Source organism: Columba livia, chromosome 8 (assembly GCF_036013475.1).
Source record: "Columba livia isolate bColLiv1 breed racing homer chromosome 8, bColLiv1.pat.W.v2, whole genome shotgun sequence".
NCBI classification, from domain to species: domain Eukaryota; kingdom Metazoa; phylum Chordata; class Aves; order Columbiformes; family Columbidae; genus Columba; species Columba livia.
In genome coordinates, this window is record NC_088609.1 from 22,046,682 (window position 1) to 22,070,210 (window position 23,529).

General features: G+C 38.5%; 2 protein-coding genes across 2 annotated transcripts in view; both read left to right on the forward strand.

The window, feature by feature from the left end:
• The window catches only part of CDC14A (cell division cycle 14A), a 60,838-nt gene extending 50,445 nt beyond the window's left edge, over window positions 1–10,393 (forward strand). The window contains 1 exon segment of the mRNA XM_065072492.1: window positions 8,551–10,393. Within this exon segment, the coding sequence (XP_064928564.1) occupies window positions 8,551–8,580 (30 nt within the window). The 3' untranslated portion in view covers window positions 8,581–10,393.
• Window positions 10,394–13,759: 3,366 nt separating this feature from the next.
• Window positions 13,760–20,808, forward strand: GPR88 (G protein-coupled receptor 88). Its single transcript, XM_065072496.1, has one exon. It carries the CDS (start codon window positions 14,243–14,245, stop codon window positions 15,326–15,328), a length of 1,086 nt encoding a protein of 361 aa, XP_064928568.1. The 5' UTR covers window positions 13,760–14,242; the 3' UTR covers window positions 15,329–20,808.
• Window positions 20,809–23,529: the final 2,721 nt, after the last annotated feature.

The following is a 23,529-nucleotide window of genomic DNA, read 5'->3' on the forward strand; positions in this document are numbered from 1 at the left end:
CCAGCATAATTCTCCAGCTTCCTTTAATGCTTCTGAACAGCACCTTTGTCTGTTACCTTTTTAAGTAATTATCATTTCAGCTGCTTTTTTTTCCATCTTTTTCAAGAATCTAGATCATGGAGGGTTCGTGAAAATAAATCAATCCTGAACTTGAACTAATGCCTTTTCTCATAATGTCGCTTTTCTGGACCTTCATAGCCTTTAGGTGATTTTTTTTTTTTTTTTTTTTTTATTTCAAATTATCCATAACACAGTTTATATGTGCTTAAGTATCTTAATCTTCATGTAGTAACAGATTTAAAGAAGCCTTTGTATGTATCATACTAAATGGAAGGTATCACGTTCTTAAAGGTGGGGTCCATTTGAAAGGTGAGTCCACTTGACGTGAAACCCAGTCATTTTCTAACACCAAATGTGAAGAGTATTTTAGAGCAAGATATTTCTGGTGGTCTCACCATTTTAGCTTTCATTCCTCAACAACTTTGCTGACTTGGGCTTAATTTGTGCCCTTTTTCTGTGTGAGAGAGTCTGTATAAAAAGCTTGCACAGATGAATTAATGCAACTTGGAAGTGATTCTGTACAAAATTCAGGGAAGAAAGACCAATAACTTCAGCTATTTTAGGGAAAAAATAAACATTTACCACTATAAAGACAATTTAAAATGTCTGGTTTCCAAAGATTTGATATCCTACTAATCATAAAATAGTGCAGTGTTTTAATATAATATATTGCCTACAATCAATTGAATCTATCAGCCTCTTTAGTACCAACACTTCAGATTATTTTTAGGTGCTGCAAATAAAATTGCCTTCTTACAAAATTAACTTGAGAATATTACACCTTTTCCATTTTCTTACCACTGAGAAATTATTTCAGTATAAAGAGTGTTTGTGATATACCCGCTGCTGTTTCTGAGCATGGCAAGTCCCCTGTCTTAAAAGAGCTAATGCCCACATTGCATGTAACTAGGATGTCAGCCAAAAAGATAGCTCATGGGTTGTGTTCTTTTTCCTGAAGAAATGGGGGGGTCTCCCTTCTCGTTAACACCAATTGTAGCACCATCTACAGCTCAGAAGCCACATGTGCATAGCTTGGGGTATGAATTGCACTTTCTGAAGACAGATGACAGTAGGAAATAAATTCTCATTGTTCCATTGTGGAATTAAATTGCATGTGTGACTGAAACCTAACTAGTAAAATGAAGTTAGTTGAGGGCACTTGATTCTGTATTCTCATAAATTCAATGGATAATTTCCACTGGAAAAGGAGTAGAGTTACTATGCTAGGATGTGCTTGACCTAAAGCAACTCTTCAAAATCCTTGATGCTTTCACACTCCTTGTGTGCAAGTACATTTAGCTTCTTCTCCACTACAACTGGAAATAAATGTTAATATTCCATGATCTTAGGATTACTGAGTGTTCTGCATTGAGTTGAAATTTTACTTCAGACTTGACTTTAGACATCAGCAGTAACATATTTATAAGGGACTTCTTGATCATTGCCACATCCTTTCAGGTCTTTGAAGTTGTTTTACCTCTTTAATTTGATTGTGTTTTTACCTGCTACATGGGATTGAGGTAAACTATGTATAGTTGAGATTTTTCGCAAGTTGGATATAGAAGCCATTCCAGTTTTCTTATGATGAAACCAGTTCTAGAACAAGAGAACTGTTTAACTAATTTGGTTTAATTCCTCCAGGTGTAGAGATGAGGGGAGAGGTGAAAAGGTGTGTTGCGAGCTGAGGATGTTTGATTTGGGACATGTCCACAATTCCTTCATTTGTTTGTGAATTCTCATGGTTCTGGAAAGTCAGCCTTTTTAGGTGTTTTTTAGGGGTGTTTTAGGTGTTCCCATCCAACACGCTTGCAGAAATTCAGTCCTCAGGAAGGCCCCAGTGGAGTATACTGGAACCAAAATCAATGCACCAGCAATGGTAGACAGCAATCACTCATTTGAGAAAAAAAAAAAGTGGTAAAGTGTCATATATATATATATATATATATATATATATTTTTTTTTTTTTTTTTTTTTTTTTTTCTTTCCTCTCACCTTCAATATTGTCTCATATTTAATGTATTTGAACAATAATTCTTTGGAAGGTCAACCCATTCCCACTCTTTTCAATTGTACCTTCTGTGAAAGATATTCTGCCAGCAGCAATTTAAAAGTTTTTTCCATATTCTAATTACAGCTGCATATTATGCATAAATATGTAAACCTACATGCAAAGCCCGAAAGGGGAAGGAAATGCGACTCAGTCGTGAAAATAAGTTGACATTGTTCACAATAGGCCAAAAGTTAGAAGAGTACCACATGATAATAAAAATTAGTATAGAAACAATAAGCACATTTCCTCAAACAGCTTAAAAGCTTGAATGAAAATGGAACATCTTTAAGAACTGTCATCTCCTTTGTAAAGATATTATAGTTGCCAGACTTCTCTGCTTTCACTGTTAAAAATGATTTGTAGCAAAGTTAGTAGGCTTGTTCCATAAGCACAGGCTAAGAACTTAAGTAATGGTTGATGCATTCTTTCTTGTGTCTAGATATTTACAGAATTCTAGGTTAGCATTATGTTTCGATTTAATCTCATAAACCCTCAAGGTTCAACATAATGGAATTGACACAAAAATTCCCCAAATATATCTGGGAAGAGTGGCTGGGTTTATAACGTCACTGTCTCTTCTAGTATTGTAATACACATTTCATTCTTAGATAAGGGTGAGTAAAATACTTAAGGGAGAAGAGCAAATAGTGTTGATTCTTGCTTAATTTAAGGAAGAGGATAAGAGCAATTAATGAACAGGTGAACAGCCATCTTGACATCAGAGACAGACTATAGCTATGTGCATCTTGTAAAGTGGGAAATTAATTGTTGTTCCCTTGCAATAAAACTATTAAGTGCCTTAAAACAGTCATTTAAATTAAATAGCTTAGACATAGTATAAAGTTTTAGGTTGAACAGGAAACATTTTTGCAGAAAAAGTAGCTTTCTAGAATGCATGGTTCTCCTATTTTAAGGTCTTCATTCTTCTCCCTACCTATCTTAATGACTGAGTAACCCATGAAAGGATGTACGGGTGTAATCTTTGAACAGTGCTTGGATTTATATCATTTGCTGATTAGGAGCAGAGGATATACACAGTCAAATATATAACAGCAAGACCTTTAAATGAGATGCTATATCCAGTCTTTGGAAGAGTGAGGTGAGAGAAAAAGTATTTTATGTATTGTGATGTGGGAAGCAGCGTTTCTTAGGAAGAATCATGCCATACAAAGGCTGTGGTGGCAAAATACAAATTCCTGACTTACCTGTAATCTTTTTTCAAGATAAAAATGGTTAAAACACTTTCCTGCTTAGAACATGTTTTTTCAGACGTGTCCTGAATATTTCACGTGCTTCTAAGTATACCATATGGCCCTGTGCCTCTGTCACAATCACAGTGGAGTGCACTAAATGGTTATGTGGTTTATGCACAATTGACTGAGTTGAGTGCAGTTACTGTGATGCCACAGTGTTTAAGATGAGTGGATTATTTGATCATTTGGTCCCTGAATGCTTTTTGGCTCATAGTGAGCCTCTGACTTACTGGCTAATACAGATCTATCTCAATGGTGATTTATTTTGAATGCAACAGAATTTTTCTTGATAATTGGTCCCTCTGGTTGAATAGAGTCATGCTTAAAACCATCTCACTTTTAATCTGAAGCTTGCGGTATCTCTTTATTATGCCACTGTTATAGTCCTTTATTACCTTATTTTCTTGTCATGATGATGTTTCATGCTAGTCATATCAACTTGATGGTCTTTCGATAAGTTAAGTTGGCTCAAAGATCAAACCCTTTACAGTTTTTGAAAATCCTTTTTTAATAAGTAAATACAACAATCTAATTGTCATCTTTCAGGCCCAGAAAGCTGGTACTCGACGCTGTCCCGCTTATAAATAATCTGTAGCTTGTGTTACTGCTTTAACTGTAATGTGTTGGGAATTTATGAGGAGAAGAGTTCTTGCCATCCAAGATATTGACTTGTATTTTAGTCCAGTGTCTTGCATCCCGTTTTTTTTAATGTGCAACTCTGCGTTTGGCTCTGTAAAAGCATGATTTTTTTTTTCCTTCCCTCTTCTTAATAGGACTGATTAGCCAGCCAAGGAAGGTTATTTTGTCTTACCACTTCAACCACTGACATCCAGCTGTTTGGCTTTTGGTGATGTTCATCAGTGGTCTTAAGCTCATGAGCAAAATATGGAGTAGCATCAAGCCTTAATACCAGTTCTGGCAGAATTCTGTTTAATGATTTCTACTTCAGTGTTTTAGATGCTGAAATATCTTGGAAATCTTGTCAGCTGCATCTTAGTCTTGTTGCAATGAGTGTTTGTGTTGCATTGCACTTTTTTATAATTGCAGCACCTGAGACAGTGTACCTGACAGAAGTCTATTACATATACAGGAGGTTATGATTATTCATTTAACTTATCAAAGAACTCTTGAATTATATTAATTATATTCATCTTCTTTTTATCAGCAGCACCTCACTTACCTGAGTTAGATGTCAACCTAACCATCTATAATCGTATAGATGTTCCATTTTAGAAAACCACCTTATCGCTCTTATTTCTTTGTTTGTTAACTACTGACACAAGTAGTGCAGGAGCATTTTTAAGACTCTTAGGACAGTAAATTTTCAGTTCTAATTAATATTCTTTAATCTCATGAGTGAGGAAATGGGGAATTTCATTTTTATGGAAAACAAGTACTTCTCCCCTGCCCCCAGTATGGAAGGGAAAGTTATTCAGTACTCTTTTTCTTATTTTGTAGTGAAATAATTTAAAAAAAAAAAAATGGTTCCGCATATCACTTAAACAAAAAGCAACCACGACTATGACTTTCTGTTGTTGTCAGTCATATATTTTTCCCTAGTGGTTTTAATCCTTTATCAGCGTAAGTTTATAATCCACTTATTGTGTTTATGCTGTTGTATGCTGATAAACTAAAAGAATAGACAACCTGCTATTCTAGCCAAATAGAATAAATCTTTTATTTGCAAATTTTACAAATGGGATGTTTTGATCAAACAATTTCTTATGATCAGAATTTGCAGAAATATTCTTATCCGGTATCACATTAAAAGTACCACAATAGTTATAAACACAAATACCACTCTTTAAAATGTCTTTTTTTTTTAATTGAAGAGTATGTAACTGGGTAGTCTTAAGATGAGTCACCTTTTGCTTCTATAGCTGTCATGGAAACTGGCAAGATGGAAAAAAATTCAGAAAATTGAGAGGTGTAGCAGTATTTTAAAATTCATATACATGATCTTTATACTTGTAGAACAGTTGTTCTTAATGAGAAATTACCATTAATGAACATTGGACAGCCTTTGCAGAAAGCAACAAACACTAGTGCATCTTACTGATTGGTAAATCTAGCAGACTCAAGGGACCACTTCAACTGCGTATGAATTTTCTATAATATATCCTGATTTATTTTAGTGGATCTTGTGTATTCATGATAGTTTTTGCCTGTTGCAACAGTGTTTTGGGAGAGTTGATGCACAATTCAAAACACTTGAATTACTTTTTTCAGTTCTCTGGAAAGTGCATGTTCAGGTCCTAGCAGGCAGCCCCTAATGTGACAGGCTTGTTCTGTCTGAAGGGTTAACTCACAGCTGACTTGGTCCCGAAGTTGAATTAATGCCAGTATAGGTCTAATGCCTAGAGGGATCTCTGGCTTATTTTGTCTTCCCGGAGGCTTTTGGTGCCTCCTATTGAAAAAGAAAAATGATAGTGATCTAAGCAGTTGCTTCAGCATGAACTTCATTAGGTACCATTTCCTGTAGTGAAGCTGTCTAGTTCTTAGTTCTTTGTTTAAATGTCTGATACTTGGGTATAAAATGCCAAGCTTGATACTGCATGGGACCACTGTAGGAGTAAACCTTGCAAATTCCACTCAATTAACTGATTTTATACTCTCACCATTGCAATTCAGCAGTCAATTTTCTTTTTTTTTCTTCTATTTTTACCTCTATTTTAAATAAGATTTTGTTAAATATCAGCATATGACTTGTAAAGATGGATTGAGGCTTTTTGTTTTTAATAAAGCTTTCAGAATCACAGGCCATACTTTGAGTCACTGAAAATAGGAAATAGGAATGTAAATTTTAAAATAGAAAACTCCTCAAAAGATTAAAAAAAAATCACAATTACAGGCTTTGAAACATTACAGTCAATCTCTTTGGACAATGTGAAGAGATTGAAGAGTAGGAATTACTTAACTGCAGAAGAAAAAAAAACCTCCCCAGCTATGATTTAATTTTTCGAAATCAAAAAGTACTCAGTATACTTTACAACAGCTCAGTTGTTACGGCTATCACCATGTTTTTAATAACATGAACTTTATGTGAATAACGTCAATTAATATGAAAACAATGCTGCTTAGATCTAATTATTCCCAGTAATCAGAAAAGGCTTTGAAGCATTAGGAAGAAATCGTTGCCATGTGAAGTAGAGCTACGGTGAGGGTGGGAACACATTGAAAAACATATTTCTCAATTTGAAAATAAATAAAATAAACCCTGCCTACCCATCTGTAATGAAAATTAACAAAACATGCTGTCTTTTTTCCAAGCAATCTGTGCTGCGTGGATATTTGTTCTTTTTATATGTTGCCATTAATATTTTTCCATATTTGTATAACTTGGATTCCTAACAACTTTAAGAATTTTAGTTTAAACTTCAGAGTCTTTAATGTATGGTTTGCTTGTTTGTTTATTTAAATTATAAGTTAGAATGCCTGGGTATTACTGTCTCTTCAAGGGCTGCTGTTTGTAGTTCTTTGTCAACTAAGCTCGCTGTTCCCAAGATCACCAGAAGTGTAGGGTGCTGTCTGGTCATCTCTCATCTGTCCAAACTTAAAGTAACCAACCTATTACTGTACAACACATGAGAGTACGTTATTAAATGCCATGCATTTTTAATGTTTGTTAATCAACTTTACATGGAATTCAGTTTTAAGGGATCCATTTCAGGTATTGCTCTGGTTAACAATCAAAAAGGTCATTACCCTTAAAATACGCTTCTGAAAATGTGAGAGCTTTGAGGGTCATTAAGAGAGCAGAAGTTTCAAGTGCTCATTATTGAAAGGCTATTCCTTCTGACTCTTACACATGTAATAAATGGCCTGACAAATGCTTTCACCAAAGCTAATAATCCCAAATGATTAATTAGCAGTTTTATTTTTCCCCACTCTATGATTACATATTCCATGGTGATTCTGAGCCTATAATTTAAAAAATACTTGTTAAATCTCTTTAGTTTTATTATAAAATATTTTCTATTAAATTATATCCTTCATGTTGAATCCTTTCAGTACTAAAAACAGACCCTTTTTAGTCAGTGGTATTCAAATCTTTCTATGCTGACAGCACTTCTTTTTCAACGTAAGGAAAGAATATCCACATGGTCTCAGATCTTAAAGATGTGAAAATACATTTAAAAGGCAACTTTGGAAATATACACTGAGAGTTAACATACAGGAAAGAAAAGTGGTTTTGTGATATTAGTTAGAGGTCTAAAGGTTTATGTATCTGTTATGCACCACTTCTACTAATAGGTTTCACTATGGACACCAAAGAGCATTTTTATAGTGACGAGTTAGGAATAGTGGGAAAATGGAAGAGAAGACTGCAGGGTTCTGAGCTTTCTTGGGATTCATTTTGTTCTCCAGTAGTTATCTCTAATTCTGATGAATTGGTGCAGTTTTAAAATATGTGGGTTTTTCTTATTTGCTATTTGTTTATAACCATACTAGTACAGTGAAGATATAAGACTTTCCATTCATCAGAATTACTTCCTGAACACGTTTGTATACAAGGCAATAAAATGTTCGGATGTTGCCTAAACTGATTAAGTACTTTATAATAAAACCTTAGATTTCAGCAGAGGCAGAAATCTAAATGAATAGAGTAGACCAGGTGATGCTTTCCTCTTAATTATACTGACTATTTGCTAATGCAGGTGAACCACTTGCAGTGCTTCATTGGCATCTGGTTTTAGTAGTCAGACATAAATTTATTCATGTCCATGATTGTATGGCTGTAGTTTTTTGATCAATAATTAGCTATACCATATGTTTCTTACGATTCTTAACTGAATCAACATCTTTATTATGCTGTATTTTACAGCAGCACTTTGATTTTCATTTAGGATAAATGGAAACAGTTCAATTACAATAACTGCAACCATATGTTTTTCCAATATTGTTTTAAGGTAGTGTTTTAAAGAGCTTCTAACAACTTCTTCAATTATCTCTATAATTTGGTTTGGAAAAGTAAGCATAGATACAGGAAAGCTGATGGACTTTACTGTATCCAGTTTTTGAGTTTATTTTATTCATCTTTACCTATGTAGAGATTCAGATCCCCCTCCAACTATACTTTTCTTCTTCCTGTCCTTCCTCTACTCTTAACCTTTAAGTGCAAAATGTGTATTATATACAAGTACAGCCTGCCCAGTGAATTCTAATCAGTTTTTCTTCTCTGCACAGTCCCTTCAGTCTGAATGTGTTCAGTACTAAAGCCTTGCTGCTTTGGTGAATCCTGTTGAGCTCTTAAAATTGAAGTTGTTCATGAAGGAGAAGAACTGAAGGAAGGAAGCTGCTCACTCAGAGGAGGAATCTTCAATACAAGACATATTAAAACCTTAACACCAAGAGGAGACTTCTTAACAGGCAGAAATGTCTTGTTAATGACTACTGCAGATGCACTGATGTTGAATTTATAGAAATTATTTTACCCCATGTTATATACAGATTGAAATTTTTAATGTTAAGACAGCCTGAATATATTTCTAATGAGTTTCATTAAGACTTTTATTAACTTGTGTACAGTGTTAAAATATAAAGAGAATATTTTGGTAAGCAATATATATATATACACAAATTATGTAAAAAAAATAGTATATATTTTAATTTAGTGTTGTTTACCTCTTTGCTACAAAAATGTGTATTTTACAGAATTTTTGTGTTTATCAAAGATAAATTTTTTTATGGACAAGATGGTTTTTCTTGTTAATGGGTCCACCATTATGGCTAAAAGCCTAATCTAATTACTTTTTCACTAATTGGTCTTCTGGTAACGTAATGGAAGTCCGACTAATGAGGGGCTAGTTATCCTACTATCTACTGAAAGCACTTGATACATAGTCTACTTTCCACTTTCAGCTGCTAATGTTTCATAAGGAAACAATATGAAAGAAAAAGGGAAAATATTTGCTGAGATGTAAACTTACATCTTACAGGTAACTTACATCTTCCATTGCAAAGAGAAAATAATTGATCTGATGATTCAAGTGTACAATTAGTGCTTTCTTTCCATTTGTCTCAAAGGAATGTTTTAACTTTTTCTTTGAAATGTAGAAGGTTAAATTGCTATGCAATATATACTGCAAAAATGAAAGCAGACCAAACTTAAGTTGGTAAGAATGTGTATGTACAATGAATTTGGCAGTGCTGCATACTTACATGTTTTTATCTTACATTTGGCAGTATATGTACAGTTTCATTAGCAAAGCATACTAAAGTAAATGTTGGAAGTTTATGAAATTTTCCCTTATCAACTGGACACTTCATGAACTTTAACATGTGAAAACTATTACTAAACATACAGCTAATGTAACCTCCTGTATCACAGAATATTTTTATAAGTAGTAAAGATATTCTTTAATGTATAGTTTAATCAGGTGTGATTAGGAATGAGATGTAGAATGAAGTGGTATTACAATGAAATACTAGAGATCATGTGTAAAACTTTCAGAACTCCACAAGTGCACAGTAAGCAAAAAAACGTAAGCAGCTGTGAGGACTTGATTTGCCACTGATTTCAAAGACACAAACAAAAATGTATCACTTATGAGTTTTTCTGATATCTCCAGAAACTTGAAAATAAAACTTGGTTGAGTTATGTCACTCTTTGTTTCTGAAGACTTGTGAATGCCCTGCATTTGCTCTACAATTGAAGTGAAGATAAAGTGCCACATTATTTATTTTTTAAAAGATTGGATGACATACTGCTATGGAAGGTTGTACTGAAAGTGTTAATAAGCAATACTGAGAGCAGCTATATAAATTGCTGAATAAAATTTACATGCAATACTGTACTATTTTCACAACTGTGTATATGTAACATATACACACACAAAGTAGCATATGTGTGTGCATATATATACAATATACTGTATATGAATTATAGATTAATGGTAAGGTAATTCTACCTCTTATAAATAATTTTGTCATGTAGTTTGTTATAGTTTCCTTAATAAAACTGTTTAATTTTGAAATGTAGGTATATCTACATACAGCTAATTGACAATAAAATGCCTATTATCAGCCAGCTTCTTTGTTTCATAGCTTTTTTTTTTTTACTTACTTTTGATGTAAACTAGTATGATTAGATCTTTAATTGAAGAGTAGCTCTGCAAAATAACCTGCTTTCTTCTAAGAAACGTAATGTATTTATAAAAAGGTGATGTTGCAAAAATACGTTACTGTGGCAGGTTTCTTTTATAATTTTTAAACCTTCTTGGGTTTGCTTTGTGTAACATCAAGTATTTAATCAATGTGTTGATGTTATGATGTAAAGCATTTATTTTAAAATACCATAATTTAAAAGGTGTGTCTGAATTGAGGAAACTTTTCCTGGATAGGGACTCCCAATAAAGGTGTAATATACCTTCTCTTTTTCGTATGTGCAAGAGGTTTCTTGGTCTCACCAACAGCAGAGTCTTTCTAAGAACCTAAGATCATGCTTTCATTTAGCTTTTTATCCTTCCTTCAATTAAAAACTAGTCAGAAATAGTTCTAACATTGTCTAACTCTGCTGCTGATTGTCAGCAAATTTGTGTGTGCATGTTTATTTATCTATGGTGTTTAATATTCCTGTCAGACAAGCCTGTACTGCAATAGATGACGTGGGCCGGATGGAACTGCTGCACGGCCACTCTGAAGGAATGGCACAGCCAGGAATAGCGTGGATGCTTTACAAGTTGCCCAGAATCTACAGTGACAGTCTAATCTAAAAACACAATAAAAGGCTTCTGCCACTACGCTCAGATAATTAATGGATGTTGAGTTGGATGTGTAAAGTAAATATAAACCAAGAACAGCTACTTAAAAAGTTTCTAGTACATAGGAATCAACCTCTCTCTTATACCTTTTTCTAAACTTCCATTGATTTATTATACAAACTACAGTAAATGCCAGCTAATGGACAGCGTATTTTTTTGTTCTTAAAAACAACTTATAGCCAGTATTCTGTAACAATCAGCTTCTTAACAACAACAAATTTGGGGACAGTGAAAGGTCAGGGAGGTCTTTAGAACCTTATAGCTTTTTAAGAAATACCCTGAAATTTGTTTCATATCCTCTGTTCACTTATCCTTGAACTTTACCATTTATGGTGCTTCATACATAAATATATCTTCTTCTTCTGGAAGAACAAGCTCTACCACATGAGATCTTTAAAAAGAGGTTTGATAAACATGGATGGATGGATTAAATACATATAGAAGCCTCTACTGGACCTACAATTCTGTGGCTAATGCCTTATTGAAACTTTTAATCATATCTTTATGCTTTATGAAGGTTTTTTGGTTAGGAAGATATTCTTGTTAAAGATTTAGAGAGTATTTTTCAATTACAGTACTGCAGAAAGAGGAGGATTTTAGTTTCTATAATAACTGTTCTCTACTGACAGCTAAACAATGAAAGGCCTCAAAAGGTTTGACACTTGATTAGATCTACACTGTAAAGTGCAGCAGGCAAAAAATATGGTAATTAAGGGCCTGATCAAGTACATCACTCAGGTATGTCTTTAACCTTAAGCACATGAGCAATCTAATTAATTAAAAAAGAACATAGATATTCATGTTTGTAACAAATCCACATTTGGATCAATAATCAATTGTAAGCATATCAGCCTTTATGTCAAATAAAAGATGTGTTATGTTGCAATAAAATAATCCATTGACCCACACAAATTAACTTCATTATCTTAAAGAATGTATATTGTAACTATAATTACATCCTACTATATTATTTCGGCATTGTCATTTGTTAGCATTGTGAGTTTAACAATATCCAAATGCCTTATAAATATATCTTGGGTCAATATACAGGTCATACCTGATGAGCTGAGATTTCTTACATCTGTAGCCCACATATAAACCACCTGTAAAAGCAGCTTTTCTCCTGAAATCACCAAAAAATTAATCAGCATTCCTTTTCTGCAGAGCTGCTGAGAGGAAATATAAGTTCTTTCACTAGTTTCTTATTAAATCTTGTCCAGGGTAAGGACATTAAACATTTTGTCCCTGTTTGAGTAAAGCACTGTAGAGTTCCTGGAAGAATCCCACTAGTAACTCTTCTCCATTCAGGAGGGACTGTTAAGCTTTTGCCAAGGTTTAACCCTATCTAGTAATCAAGACCAAAATGGCTGCTCACTCACTCCCCCTCCCACCCCTAAAGAGGGGAAAGAACCAAAAAGGAAGAGAGACATTTGTGGGTTTAGATAAAAACAGTTTAATAAGACAACAAAATAATATAAAAATAGAAGATAAAATAAGTGATAATGCAATTTCTCATGAACTCCCTCTGCATCAAACAGCCAGTCCCATGGAGAGAGAGCTAATAGGCACAAAGGCCCAAAGGCCAACTGCGAAGGGGTAGAATGGCAAAAGGCCGAACTAACACCAAACTCCAAACAACTCCCGAATGAAAGGGAACTGAACCGGAATGGATATAACGAGCTGGAAAAGTTGACTCCGATTATTTATAGAGCATGATGCTAACGGTATGGAACATTTCACTGATCAATCTAGATGTCAGTCCAAGTGCTGTCCTTCCTGTGGCCGCCTCCTACCAATTTGCACCTGGAAAGTCCTTGGTTCCCCTGACAACCACCAAGATATCAGCGAGTTCTTACATTCTCTTCACACCTACTCAAAAACACAGCTAGCCACTGAAAGAAATAAAGCAGCTCTATCCCAGAGAAAAGCGGTGCTAGCTCATTATTCTTACGCTAAATCCAAACCAAAGACTGTGCTAGCTACAGAAAGTTTGTAACTTCATAAAGAAAATTAACTTCATTTCAAACCAGCGCAGCCCTACTCTTCAGCTTTTAGTCCACCTAAGAACCTGTCATTCACCTCTGCAGGAACTTGTGCTCTGAATTAATTTTGGTGCGAGACGATTTCTAACGCTACGCTGGTTGTTTTATCTGTGCGCTGACACCTGCACTCCGGTCCAGCAGGCTGGTGATGCAGGATTTCCTGCGCACTGAGACAGGCTGAGTTTTATGAAGAAATGTAGAATATGTAATTGAGGATCAGCTTCCTCAAACAAGAAATACTGTCTTACCAAGGATCTGTGTATCATGTTTGAAAGATTTAATTTGGAAAGTATATTATTATAGGCCAGTTCTAAAATTAACTTGAAGCTTGCAGAAGCATAGTGCACTTTCTTTTAACAAAAATAAGATCAGAAAAAAAATCAGTTTAAGTCAGTATCTAGCAAAGGAGTTTCCACAGTAAATGGACTGTATGTTAGACAAAAGTGACTGACACTGGTTTGAAAGCTTGCTGCAAATCAAAGTTGTGTAAACAGGTTTGAACCAGGAAACTGGTAAGGCAAAGAGAAGAGCCAGCCTGTAGTTGCAGTATTTCTGGAGCATGACAGGATTTCGTTGTGTTTTTTTTTTCCCCTCGATTTAACAAGTTGAAAATCTGCTGAATAATTCATGAAGAGTGGAAGGGCTGAATCTTCCTGGAATGATATACAGTGTGCGTACTGTGGCACAGGAGAAACTGCAAAGCTTTGTATCAGTTGCTGCCGTTTCTGCTGCTGATTGCGAGGTGCTGCTGCTTTTGGCATTTTCACAGCCACAGAATCCTCAGTTGTGCTCTGGTCTGCCAACAGCTATCTGCTGCCTATGGACCCACCTTCACTAGCTACAGCCTGTGGGATCTCTTGCTGCCCACCTGCTTTGGACACTGCTGTTCTCTGGACTGTCAGCGCAAACTGCATTTTCTGGACCTTGCAGCTTGTGTGACTGAAACCTGCCGTAGAGTCCCTCAGCTGCACATCCCCCCTTGTGCTCAGTGGGGGACTCCTGCAGCAGGATCTTCAGACCCAGACAAGGATGGCATTTACAGGAAGAAGTCAAAACTGAGCTGCATTCAGCGAGATGCCCAACGCCTCTTCCTGGAGTGCCAGCTCACCTCTGCTGCTGCTCTGGGAGGACTCCTCCGGGACCCGCATCTTCCTGTCGCTGCTCTACGCAGTCTTAGCTATCTCAGGGACTTTATCTAATGTGATGGTCATCTATTTAGTCTTCTCCTTCAAGAAGCTGCAGACAACCAGTAATGCCTTCATTGTGAACGGCTGTGCGGCAGACCTGAGCGTGTGCGCCCTGTGGATGCCCCAGGAGGCTGTGCTGGGGCTGCTGCCCCCCAACTCCTCCTCCCTTCGCTCGCCGGAGTACCGGCTGCTCCGAGGGGGCCTCCTCGGGCTCGGCCTCACCGTCTCGCTGGCCTCTCACCTGCTGGTGGCCTTCAACAGGTACGTGCTCATCACCAAGCTGCCCAGCGTGTACCAGGCCCTCTACCAGCGCAGGCACACGGGATGCATGATCGGGCTCTCCTGGGCGCTCGCCCTGCTCCTGGTCCCGCTGCTGCCCGGGCTCTGGACGCCGGGCGCTGCCCAGCAGCCGCCCCCGCGGCAGACGGACGGCAGCTCCCGCTACACCGCCCTGCTCCTCGCCCTGGCCGTGCTGGGCCAGACCGCGCTGCTGCTGCACTGCTACCTGGGCATCGTGCGGCGGGTGCGGGGCAGCGCCAAGCGGGTCAGCGTCCTCAACTTCCACCTGCTCCACCAGCTGCCCTTCCCCGCTGCGCCGCCGCCGCCCCGCCGCGCCCAGCGCCGCCTCAGCAGCGTCTCCGTTCTGCTGCTCTGCTGCGTCTTCCTCCTGGGCACCCAGCCCCTGGTGTGGGTCAGCCTGCTGGGCTTCTTCCTGCGCCCGGCGCCGCCGGCGCTGCAGGCCGCCAGCTGGCTGCTGCTCTGCGCGCTCTCGGCCCTCAACCCTCTGCTCTACACGTGGCGCAGCGAGGAGTTCCGCCGGGCGGCTCGCTCCGTCCTGCCCCGCGCCGAGGGCTCCGCTGCCGCCCCGCGCCCCGCCGCTGCCGCCGGCCCCGCCGCCGCCCCACCGTGCCCGCAGCTGCCGCGGCGCCGGGGGACGGTGGGCAGCGCCGGGGCCGCCGCCGCGCCGCGCTGAGGGGCCGCGCCGAGCGCCGGGCAGTGCGAGCGCCCCCGCCGGCCCGCGCCCCCGCCCCGCGCCGGGCGGGCGCGAGCGCCCGCGTGCCCGCCGGCGGTCACCTCACGGCGGGGTCACCTCACGGCGGGGTCACCGCACGGCGGTCACCACCGCGCCGTCCCGGCCCCGCGCACCGCTCTCCCGCTCCCTCCTTCCCCGCACTGACAGGAAGCCCGAGGCTCCGGCTGCGTGCATGGGGCACCGGGACGGGCGCTGGGTGCTGGTCTCCCGCCCGCCCGGAGCGCGGCCCTCGCCGCCCCCTCAGCGCCGCTCCCGCCCCCGGCGCCGTCCGGGACTCCCGCCAAAAGCCGTGGATTTAGAAATCTGGGATAACTGGTAAATATGGCAACGTACGTAACTGTTGTTATGCTTTAGAGATTTCAATATGAGACAGGCACCGAGACAGAGACTTACTGCAAATTTGTTTTTATAAAATCTGTGTAATTCTTAAAGCATTTGAAGTAATTATTTCAAGTGAGCTCCCTGGACACGAGGTTCACTTGTGAAGAGCTGGCAAGTTCCTCATCACACGCACACAAATCCACCAGGAACTTTCCCCAACAAACTTCCATATGATGGTGTCTGTGGAAACTGGTAAAAACACGCACGCCTCTGTGGTGATCTGGTTTGGATATTTTGTTTTGAAAGCTCTTTATATAAAGGCCTGTTTTGACAAAGGTCTCTGCCTATGGTAAGGCACTTGATAAAATGCAATGCAATATGGAGACTGGTGGTGTCCATCTAACCTTGTGTCCTGTTCAGTTACCAGTTTATTGTGTTTCTATTAAATGCGTTATTGCTGAAGTGCAATCACACAGCCTGTGCTAAATATAAAATTACATTCTGTGAGGCATTTGGAAAGGCAACAGCTTCTCGCGCTGAGGGTGGCAAGGGAAACCAACTGCTGTGAGTGCGGCACCCTCATTCCTCCCAGGAACGCACCTGAAATCCTTGTTTCCTTCCCTGTTTCTTGACCACCTTCCTCCTCTTTTCCAACATGTTTGCTGTTGTTCTCGTAGTGATGATACTTACTGCTCTGTTTGCCTTTTGGCACAGAAGTCTGGAAGAAGGTAGTTGTTTTCTGAGTCCGTGAGCATCCACAAGCAGTATTACCTAAATTGTTCTGTTTTGAGAAGAAGAATGGACACATGGGATCATAGGAAATGTCTTCACAACCAGTGTTTGTTGCTCTGGATGACAGGTATTAATACAAGCTTGGCAGCTCTCATGAGGACATTTGAACAATGAGACAATAATGAGGAAGCGACAAGCATGATAGGTATAATGTAAGAGGCCCTATGGCCATATTTTATAATGCTCCACACGTTGCTTGCCTTACCTGATGGGTTTGATTTTCAACAGAAATTGCTTTAAGAGGAAGGGAAGAATTTTGTTTTTTCCCAAGTTTAAGACCTGTTAGGCATCTGTGATAGAGTTACGTATCTAAAATCCTTATACCAATATTTTATTTTTCTAAATAAAAATGACTGTCATCACAGAACATATTCTTCTTGAGGTCAGGATTTGATAACAGCATCAAACCCAGGCCTCAAAAGTAAAATGAAAAAAAAAATCTTGACATCCTGAAAATGCATCAACATCTTGAAAACAGCTTTAGCCATTTGTAAGGACCTGTGGAAATGCAAGAGAAGTTTCCTAGAGTCTGAGGCTTACAGAGACCTGCTTCCTCCATCTGGGGGATAGTGTGAGAGACAGTGTGCCGCTGTGTGATAGCATCAGAAATATGGAGAAGGCTAGTGGGGAAACACGAACACACGAGATATGCAAGATTTATTTTTGTCAACACTGCGCACATATCTTGGAGAGCGGAGGAGCCACTATATCTGTGTTGTAATCTCATCCTAATCACAGCGATTGTGCTTTTGCTAGCTTTGTGCAGCAAATTGAGAAGGAAAACTGTTCCAACCACACCTCTACCAATTCTGGAAAATATTCCGGATCACTGCAGAAATAAAGCTAGACCAAGGGCCACTTAGGCATGAGACCCTGTTCTCCTATAAAGTAATCTTTAGGCTGGAACGCACAAATAGATCCACGTTGCCAATTCCCACCATGGCTAAAGGAACTGAAGGCACTTGGTAAAGCCCAATACTGGGCCCATAAGCAAAAGAACAAACATTAAAATAAAAAATTAGACAACATCCCCCTTGTTTTCAACTATGGAACTTGTTAGTCTGGAATTAAAGCAATAACCTGTTTCAGAATTCAGTGTGCAAACATCAGATAGCTGGAACTTCTGGGCTTCTTCCCTTGTAAAATAGCATGCTAGTCAAATCTGAAATGCCTGTATTTTATAGAGACTACATTTTACATGCAAACATGTAAAAAATGCTGTTATGTACAAAACTCCAGCTATCCTTATGCTATGCATTAATTCCAGAGAACAGCTGGAGATCCCGTGGAAAGTTTGATGTGATTACATCTGACTGTAGATCTTTGACTGTTTTAATATACTCAGGTGACCTAAATAGCATTACGCAGAAAATAATTTTAATTTAAAGTAATTAAGAAAGAGCAATTGTCTCAAGATCAGTTTCTCTGGGAAATTACTGCTCAGAAAAGTCCTGTATGCCTTGTTCTACAGCCATATTCTTTGTATTTCCACACTGTAAATACTCCATGATAAATTGCAATGGAAGCTCGGCTTAGCTCAACTTCTGCTGGCGTGGTGGTACTGCTTCTTGGTTGAGAAAACTGATCTGACTCACAGTTTTTGGCATCTATGCTTTACTTTTACAGCTGATTCAAATGTATCCACTGCTACTTTAATGGTGACTTTTCTTCAATATAAATTTCTGTCATACTCAACTAATTTACAGATGCAAGGGATATGTGGCCAATTGACCTTTAAAATGTCTCAACCAAACAATCTTTCAAGAGGTGTAAATGAAGATGGTGGGAAATCCCATCTGCAGTTCAGACGAGATGTGCTTGAACTGAATTGCTCCTTTGCTCTGGTGTTGTGCCAAGCAAGTTGTCTCAGCATGGCCTGAAGTTACGCTTCCTAGAACGGCTGGTCAGCTGGCTTCACATGTGCTAGATGAGGGCTGTGATCTCATTAAAGCATTGGATTTATTATACAGTAGTTCAGCTGTGTTGTTCATGTGCCACAGGTGCCTATTCCTTTGCTATTTTCTCAGGGCTTCTGGAAACAAGAGTAGCTAGGAGTTAGTAATGGGCTGGGTGGATTGTGGCCAGTTGTACTGTTGTGGCTTAAAACCAGCCACTTGGTGTATTAGGGCCTGAGGAAATCTGCTACTCAGTTTGCTGTTTGTCCATGCAGAAATACACGTGGGAGTGGCTTTTTGAAACTGAAATTGTGGTGCCTCAGAAAAACACCCTAGGGCAGGAATATGGTTATGAAAATTGCTGGCAGAGGGTGTTCATGAAATCATAGTTTGGATTAAATCTTTTGAAATTACCCTTAATTTAAGATAGTTGTAAAAAGCCATTGAACTGCTTTGTGGAATCAGGTAGCTACAGTAAGTAATATGTGCTTCCACCAAAACTGGACAATCACTGCCCTAAACAAAGGTGCATTAAAAAGTACAGACAGCAAAATGAAGCTGGGAAAATATGACGAGGAGATAAAGGTAACAAGACAGGGGCACTAACAGTGTGATTCTGAGGAACAACACAGCAAAGAGTCCAAAAGCCAAAAGAGGCCTGGGATTATGATGAAATAAACCATCTCAAATGATTTGATTCTTTATATATGTGAGGAAATAGAATTCTGTGCTCTTCTTAATAAATAAAAACATGAAATTGTATTCTAAATTTCTTTTTTTTTTCTTTTTTTTTTTTTTTTACAAAGCATTCCATACACCAACAAATTTTCTTTAATCTCTGGAATCAAAAAAGACTAAAGGTATGAGTTGCATCAGGGCCCTTATGGACACTTAATTCAATGGCATTACTGGATTTAGAAGCAGGGATAACATCTTAGCTAATCTCCAGATTCAGTCAGCCATAAGCACACTGTAAACCCTTTTTTGTAACTACCAAATTGATGCTATTTTTAAGAAAACCCACATACAGATTATTTTCAAATGAAGACGTTTAAGTGTAGCATTTCATTAAAGAAAAAAGTGACAACATATACTTTAGCTTTCCATTTCATCTTAAATCACATATCTAGATTATTGCAGTATTCTTTAAATTCAGAAGTCCCTTTCCCAAATGGCAGTGAAAATAGCTTTTCTCGTGACTGTTTAACTTCTAAGAAAGCTACCTTTTTTTGCTCTTTTATGTCAATCCTTCCCATGCACTGTCATCATTTTATCAGGGTAATAGTCTATTTTCTTTCTTTCTTTTCTCCCTTTCTTCAGTGTTTCTGTCATTTCCTTCACTAATGGAAAAGTACTTGATCCTGCTGATCAGGCCATGACTGCTAGAGCCATGTAAATTTTGGGTGACAATTGTAAACCAAGACTAAAGAACTGAGGGACAAATCCCACATACTTGAATTTCTACCTAAGACTGAGTGGGCTTTGAAGGTGGATTGTTTCCTGCATAGACTAGTGGACAAATGCTCTGTCTGTAATTACAGATACTTGCATTTTATTAAGCCTGTGTAAAGAACAGGGGTAATATAGAAAAAAAACGTCACAAGTAGTTTGAAGGCTGGAGAAAAAAACTTTCTAGCTGAAGATCTCATGATGATTAACTTATCAAAACTTATCCTTACAGAATACACACCCTTTCCATAGCCTTTGCTGTGGTTATCAGCTTTTTTAGTATGGTATTGAAACAAGAGAGTAGAACCATCTATCATGTTAAAAAAAGAGATATAAATAGGAACACAAAAATTATTTATCATATATTGTTAGTAAATGTAAGTTCTCTTGATTCCACAATAGATAACTTGCTTGGCTCTTTCCTGTTTGTTGTAACTGCTATGTACATGCTGACAGCATTAGGAAAGTCACATACAAATATAACAAATTATGGCTCTGAGCTGAATTAAAGGCATGAATTAGTTTTCTTCTATCTCATGCATCATGAAATATTGCTATTTTACTGTCTACTGATTATCTATATTATACCTGTCACCTGATAGCAACCACGGTCGTTATGGTAATGTCAAGATTATAATTATAGTCCCTTCTGCAATGTAGTCATACTATGCTAAAAATCGTCTCTTTGAGATGGTAGTGTCCCATGCTTGGTCTCAGCCCAAACACAAATACATTTTTAGATTTTTGAGAGGAAAAGTATTTTGTTTCTGAGTTAGTAACATTCAAGGAAAATTATATACTTATATGTACATACGCGTGTATATATTAAATATATATAGCCTTTTAGTAACATTCAAGGAAAATTACATACCTATGTGTACATATATGCTTATATAATTGAAAAATATGTAGCCTTTTGAACTATGGTTTAACTTCATTTGAAATAAACAGAACTTATCAAAAGTTCTTATCCCTTGCTCAACATCCCTTCGCTGAGTTTGGGAATCTAAGAGTATAAAAACACGCAGTTATTACCCAGAGATCAAAGTAATAATGTAGAAGCTTGTTTGGCAGCGTGTGTCAGTGTGGTAGGTAAACCCAGAGCCTTTGTGGTTCCAGCCATGGTGCTCGAGGTGTTCTGGCTGCACCTCCTGAGGTGTCTCTCGTGGCAGAGGCTGGTGACCTCTCATGCTCAGAAGCTGATCCGAGAACCAGAACCAGGGCTCCTGGGAGACACATGTTTACAGGATAGCAGGTTGTGGGTGGCAGGGAGAGGGTGACTTCCCAGAGAATAAAATGCATGCTTTCAGAGAGTCATCTGATTTCTGTAGAATGTAAGGGCAGAACTCTGAGAACAAATTTTAAGTCTATATCTGGTATCTTCTTCAGATTTTTATTGCTATCATTGGTCTGTTTTATTTTAGATTTGGGAGGCAATTGTTCATTTAATTCTAAAGAAAAAAATATTTTCTCATAAGTATACAAATGTACACAACAATTATCTTCCCAAATGTAAAAACATTCCAGGGAAACCATATTGAAGAATCTGTATGAATGCAACTTGGGGAGCAAATAATTCAAAATAGAAACCCACTGCATGTAAAACTAAGGGTTTTGTAACCATTGTCACATTTAGTGACATCCAACACCATAACATTATGTTAACCTAATTAATAAAATAGCTGAGTATATGTTAATCTTATCTGTAATTTGAAAATAATTATGATCACCATAATCAGTATAGAATGGCACATACAAGCTTTTATATTTATATGAGAAATCTGTAGAAATACTTCAGTGTTGTTTTGTTTCCTATTCTCATCACTTACACAGTACTGTATTGAAATACTGCTTTTTATTAATTGATTTTAAGAACTAAGACGCTGAGTTTAATATATTTTTGGTAATATTTTGACATCAGTATTTGTTTTCAAGCAAAAGTATACAAAGCTGTTTGTATACCAACGATTCCTAGGTTGGCATAGATACCTATTATGTAAATACTTTTATTCAGATAGTCTGTGAGCCAACTATTGCCAAGAATGATGATGAAAACATTCAGTGGTCATTCGATTGTCTGTAAATGGCAAGCCAGGGTGTGTGATGCCAGTGGGTGTTGTCGGCAGTGTGACAGCTGTCTCTGTGCTCCTCAGGAGCAAGCAGGGTGAGGGCGCCAGCCTGAGGCTGCTCCTGGCAGACCCCAGCCAGGGGTCTGACCGAGTCATTCTCCCTCGTACAAACCAGTTGCAAAAGGTTGCAGCTACTGCAGGCCTCTAACAGCTGCACATATATGCCACCTTTACACTCTCAGTAGCAGATTTATCCTCATATCCTCACAGCCTTAAACTGGTTTATGTGAAAAGGAATAAGGGCAGTGGAATCTCAATTAGTTTGTTAATTATTTAAGGATTAAGGCCTTATTATACCATAATATTTTATTAAGTTTGGTTGATTACTAGAAATTCGTGGAATATCTTTATCTTACCATGGAGTCTGAAGTGGGAGTTTGAAGACTCAACTGGGCATTTGCAGCTAGAAGCTCGTGAATTTATGCCAATTGATGGAAGTGAACCATGCTTATGAGATACAGCAAGAAATAACCCTCCTAGCAGTAAATAGCACAGCTGTGCATGAGAAAGAAAGTTTAAGAAAACTAGATTGGATGTTGTATAGTTCTGGCTCACCAGAAGCTGCCAAGAATGTGAGCCAGACCCAGATGTAGAAGAGACTTTACCTGGTCTTCTGCTGCAGCCTTTTTTATGAGGTTACACCTTTGTTAAGGGGACTGGATTTGTTGTATTCTTGCATATAGGTAGTTCCTGCATATATTACAAAAGAAAATGCAGCCCAGGCATCTTTGAGTAAGTCTTAAATTCCAGGTGTGTACACAGAAAACCATTATCCAAAAAGGGTTCTCATTTCACACAGCCTGTTACAAGGAGTTGTGGTGGACCATTTCATGTCTGCTCTGCTATGCTCATCAAGAAGACTTTGTTACTAAAGGAAGACACCTCCATGCACACCATGTGAATGAAAAGTATCTTTCGCTAGCTTTTTTTCTTTCTGGGCACCTCAGGGAATCTTCCAAGCCTTTTCAAATACTGCTCCTTTGAGAGCAGGGATTTTTGTTAAAGAGACAAATGCCTTCAGCAATGTGAGAGGATTTAGCCTTTTTGTCCTTGATGTCCTGTGAAGTGTGTATTAGCACTGGTCTAGTGCCAGAGCTTTCGCAAAGGCACAGCTAGCTTGCTTAGAGCATCAGCATGGATCTTGACTCTCCATTTTGGAGGGAAGCAATAAGACCTATTGCAAAGGAAAATACATAGGTTTTTTTTCTACCATTTTTGAATGAATTATCAAAGGAGGAGTTTATTGATAGGCACAATGAGTAATAGACAAGACTAGCTGGACAATTATACTAAGAATAGCTGCCTGGGCCGCCTTCTGCTACATCACACAATTGTGTTCAGCACACAGAATTACTGAGGTCAGGAAAAGAGCAGCTAGATGGCACTATGGTCCAGAGAGATTATGTGCTGCTGGTAAAGGGGATGAAGCTGTGCAAGTCATCTGGTCTAAACAGCCTCTAGAATTAGATAGATAGATAGATAGATAGATAGATAGATAGATAGATAGATAGATAGATAGATAGATAGATATCAGCAAAACCAGGGTCAGAATTCC

Bases quoted from the DNA above. Each gene is read 5' to 3' on its own strand.
- GPR88 (XM_065072496.1), top strand. From the start codon at position 14,243: ATGCCCAACGCCTCTTCCTGGAGTGCCAGCTCACCTCTGCTGCTGCTC.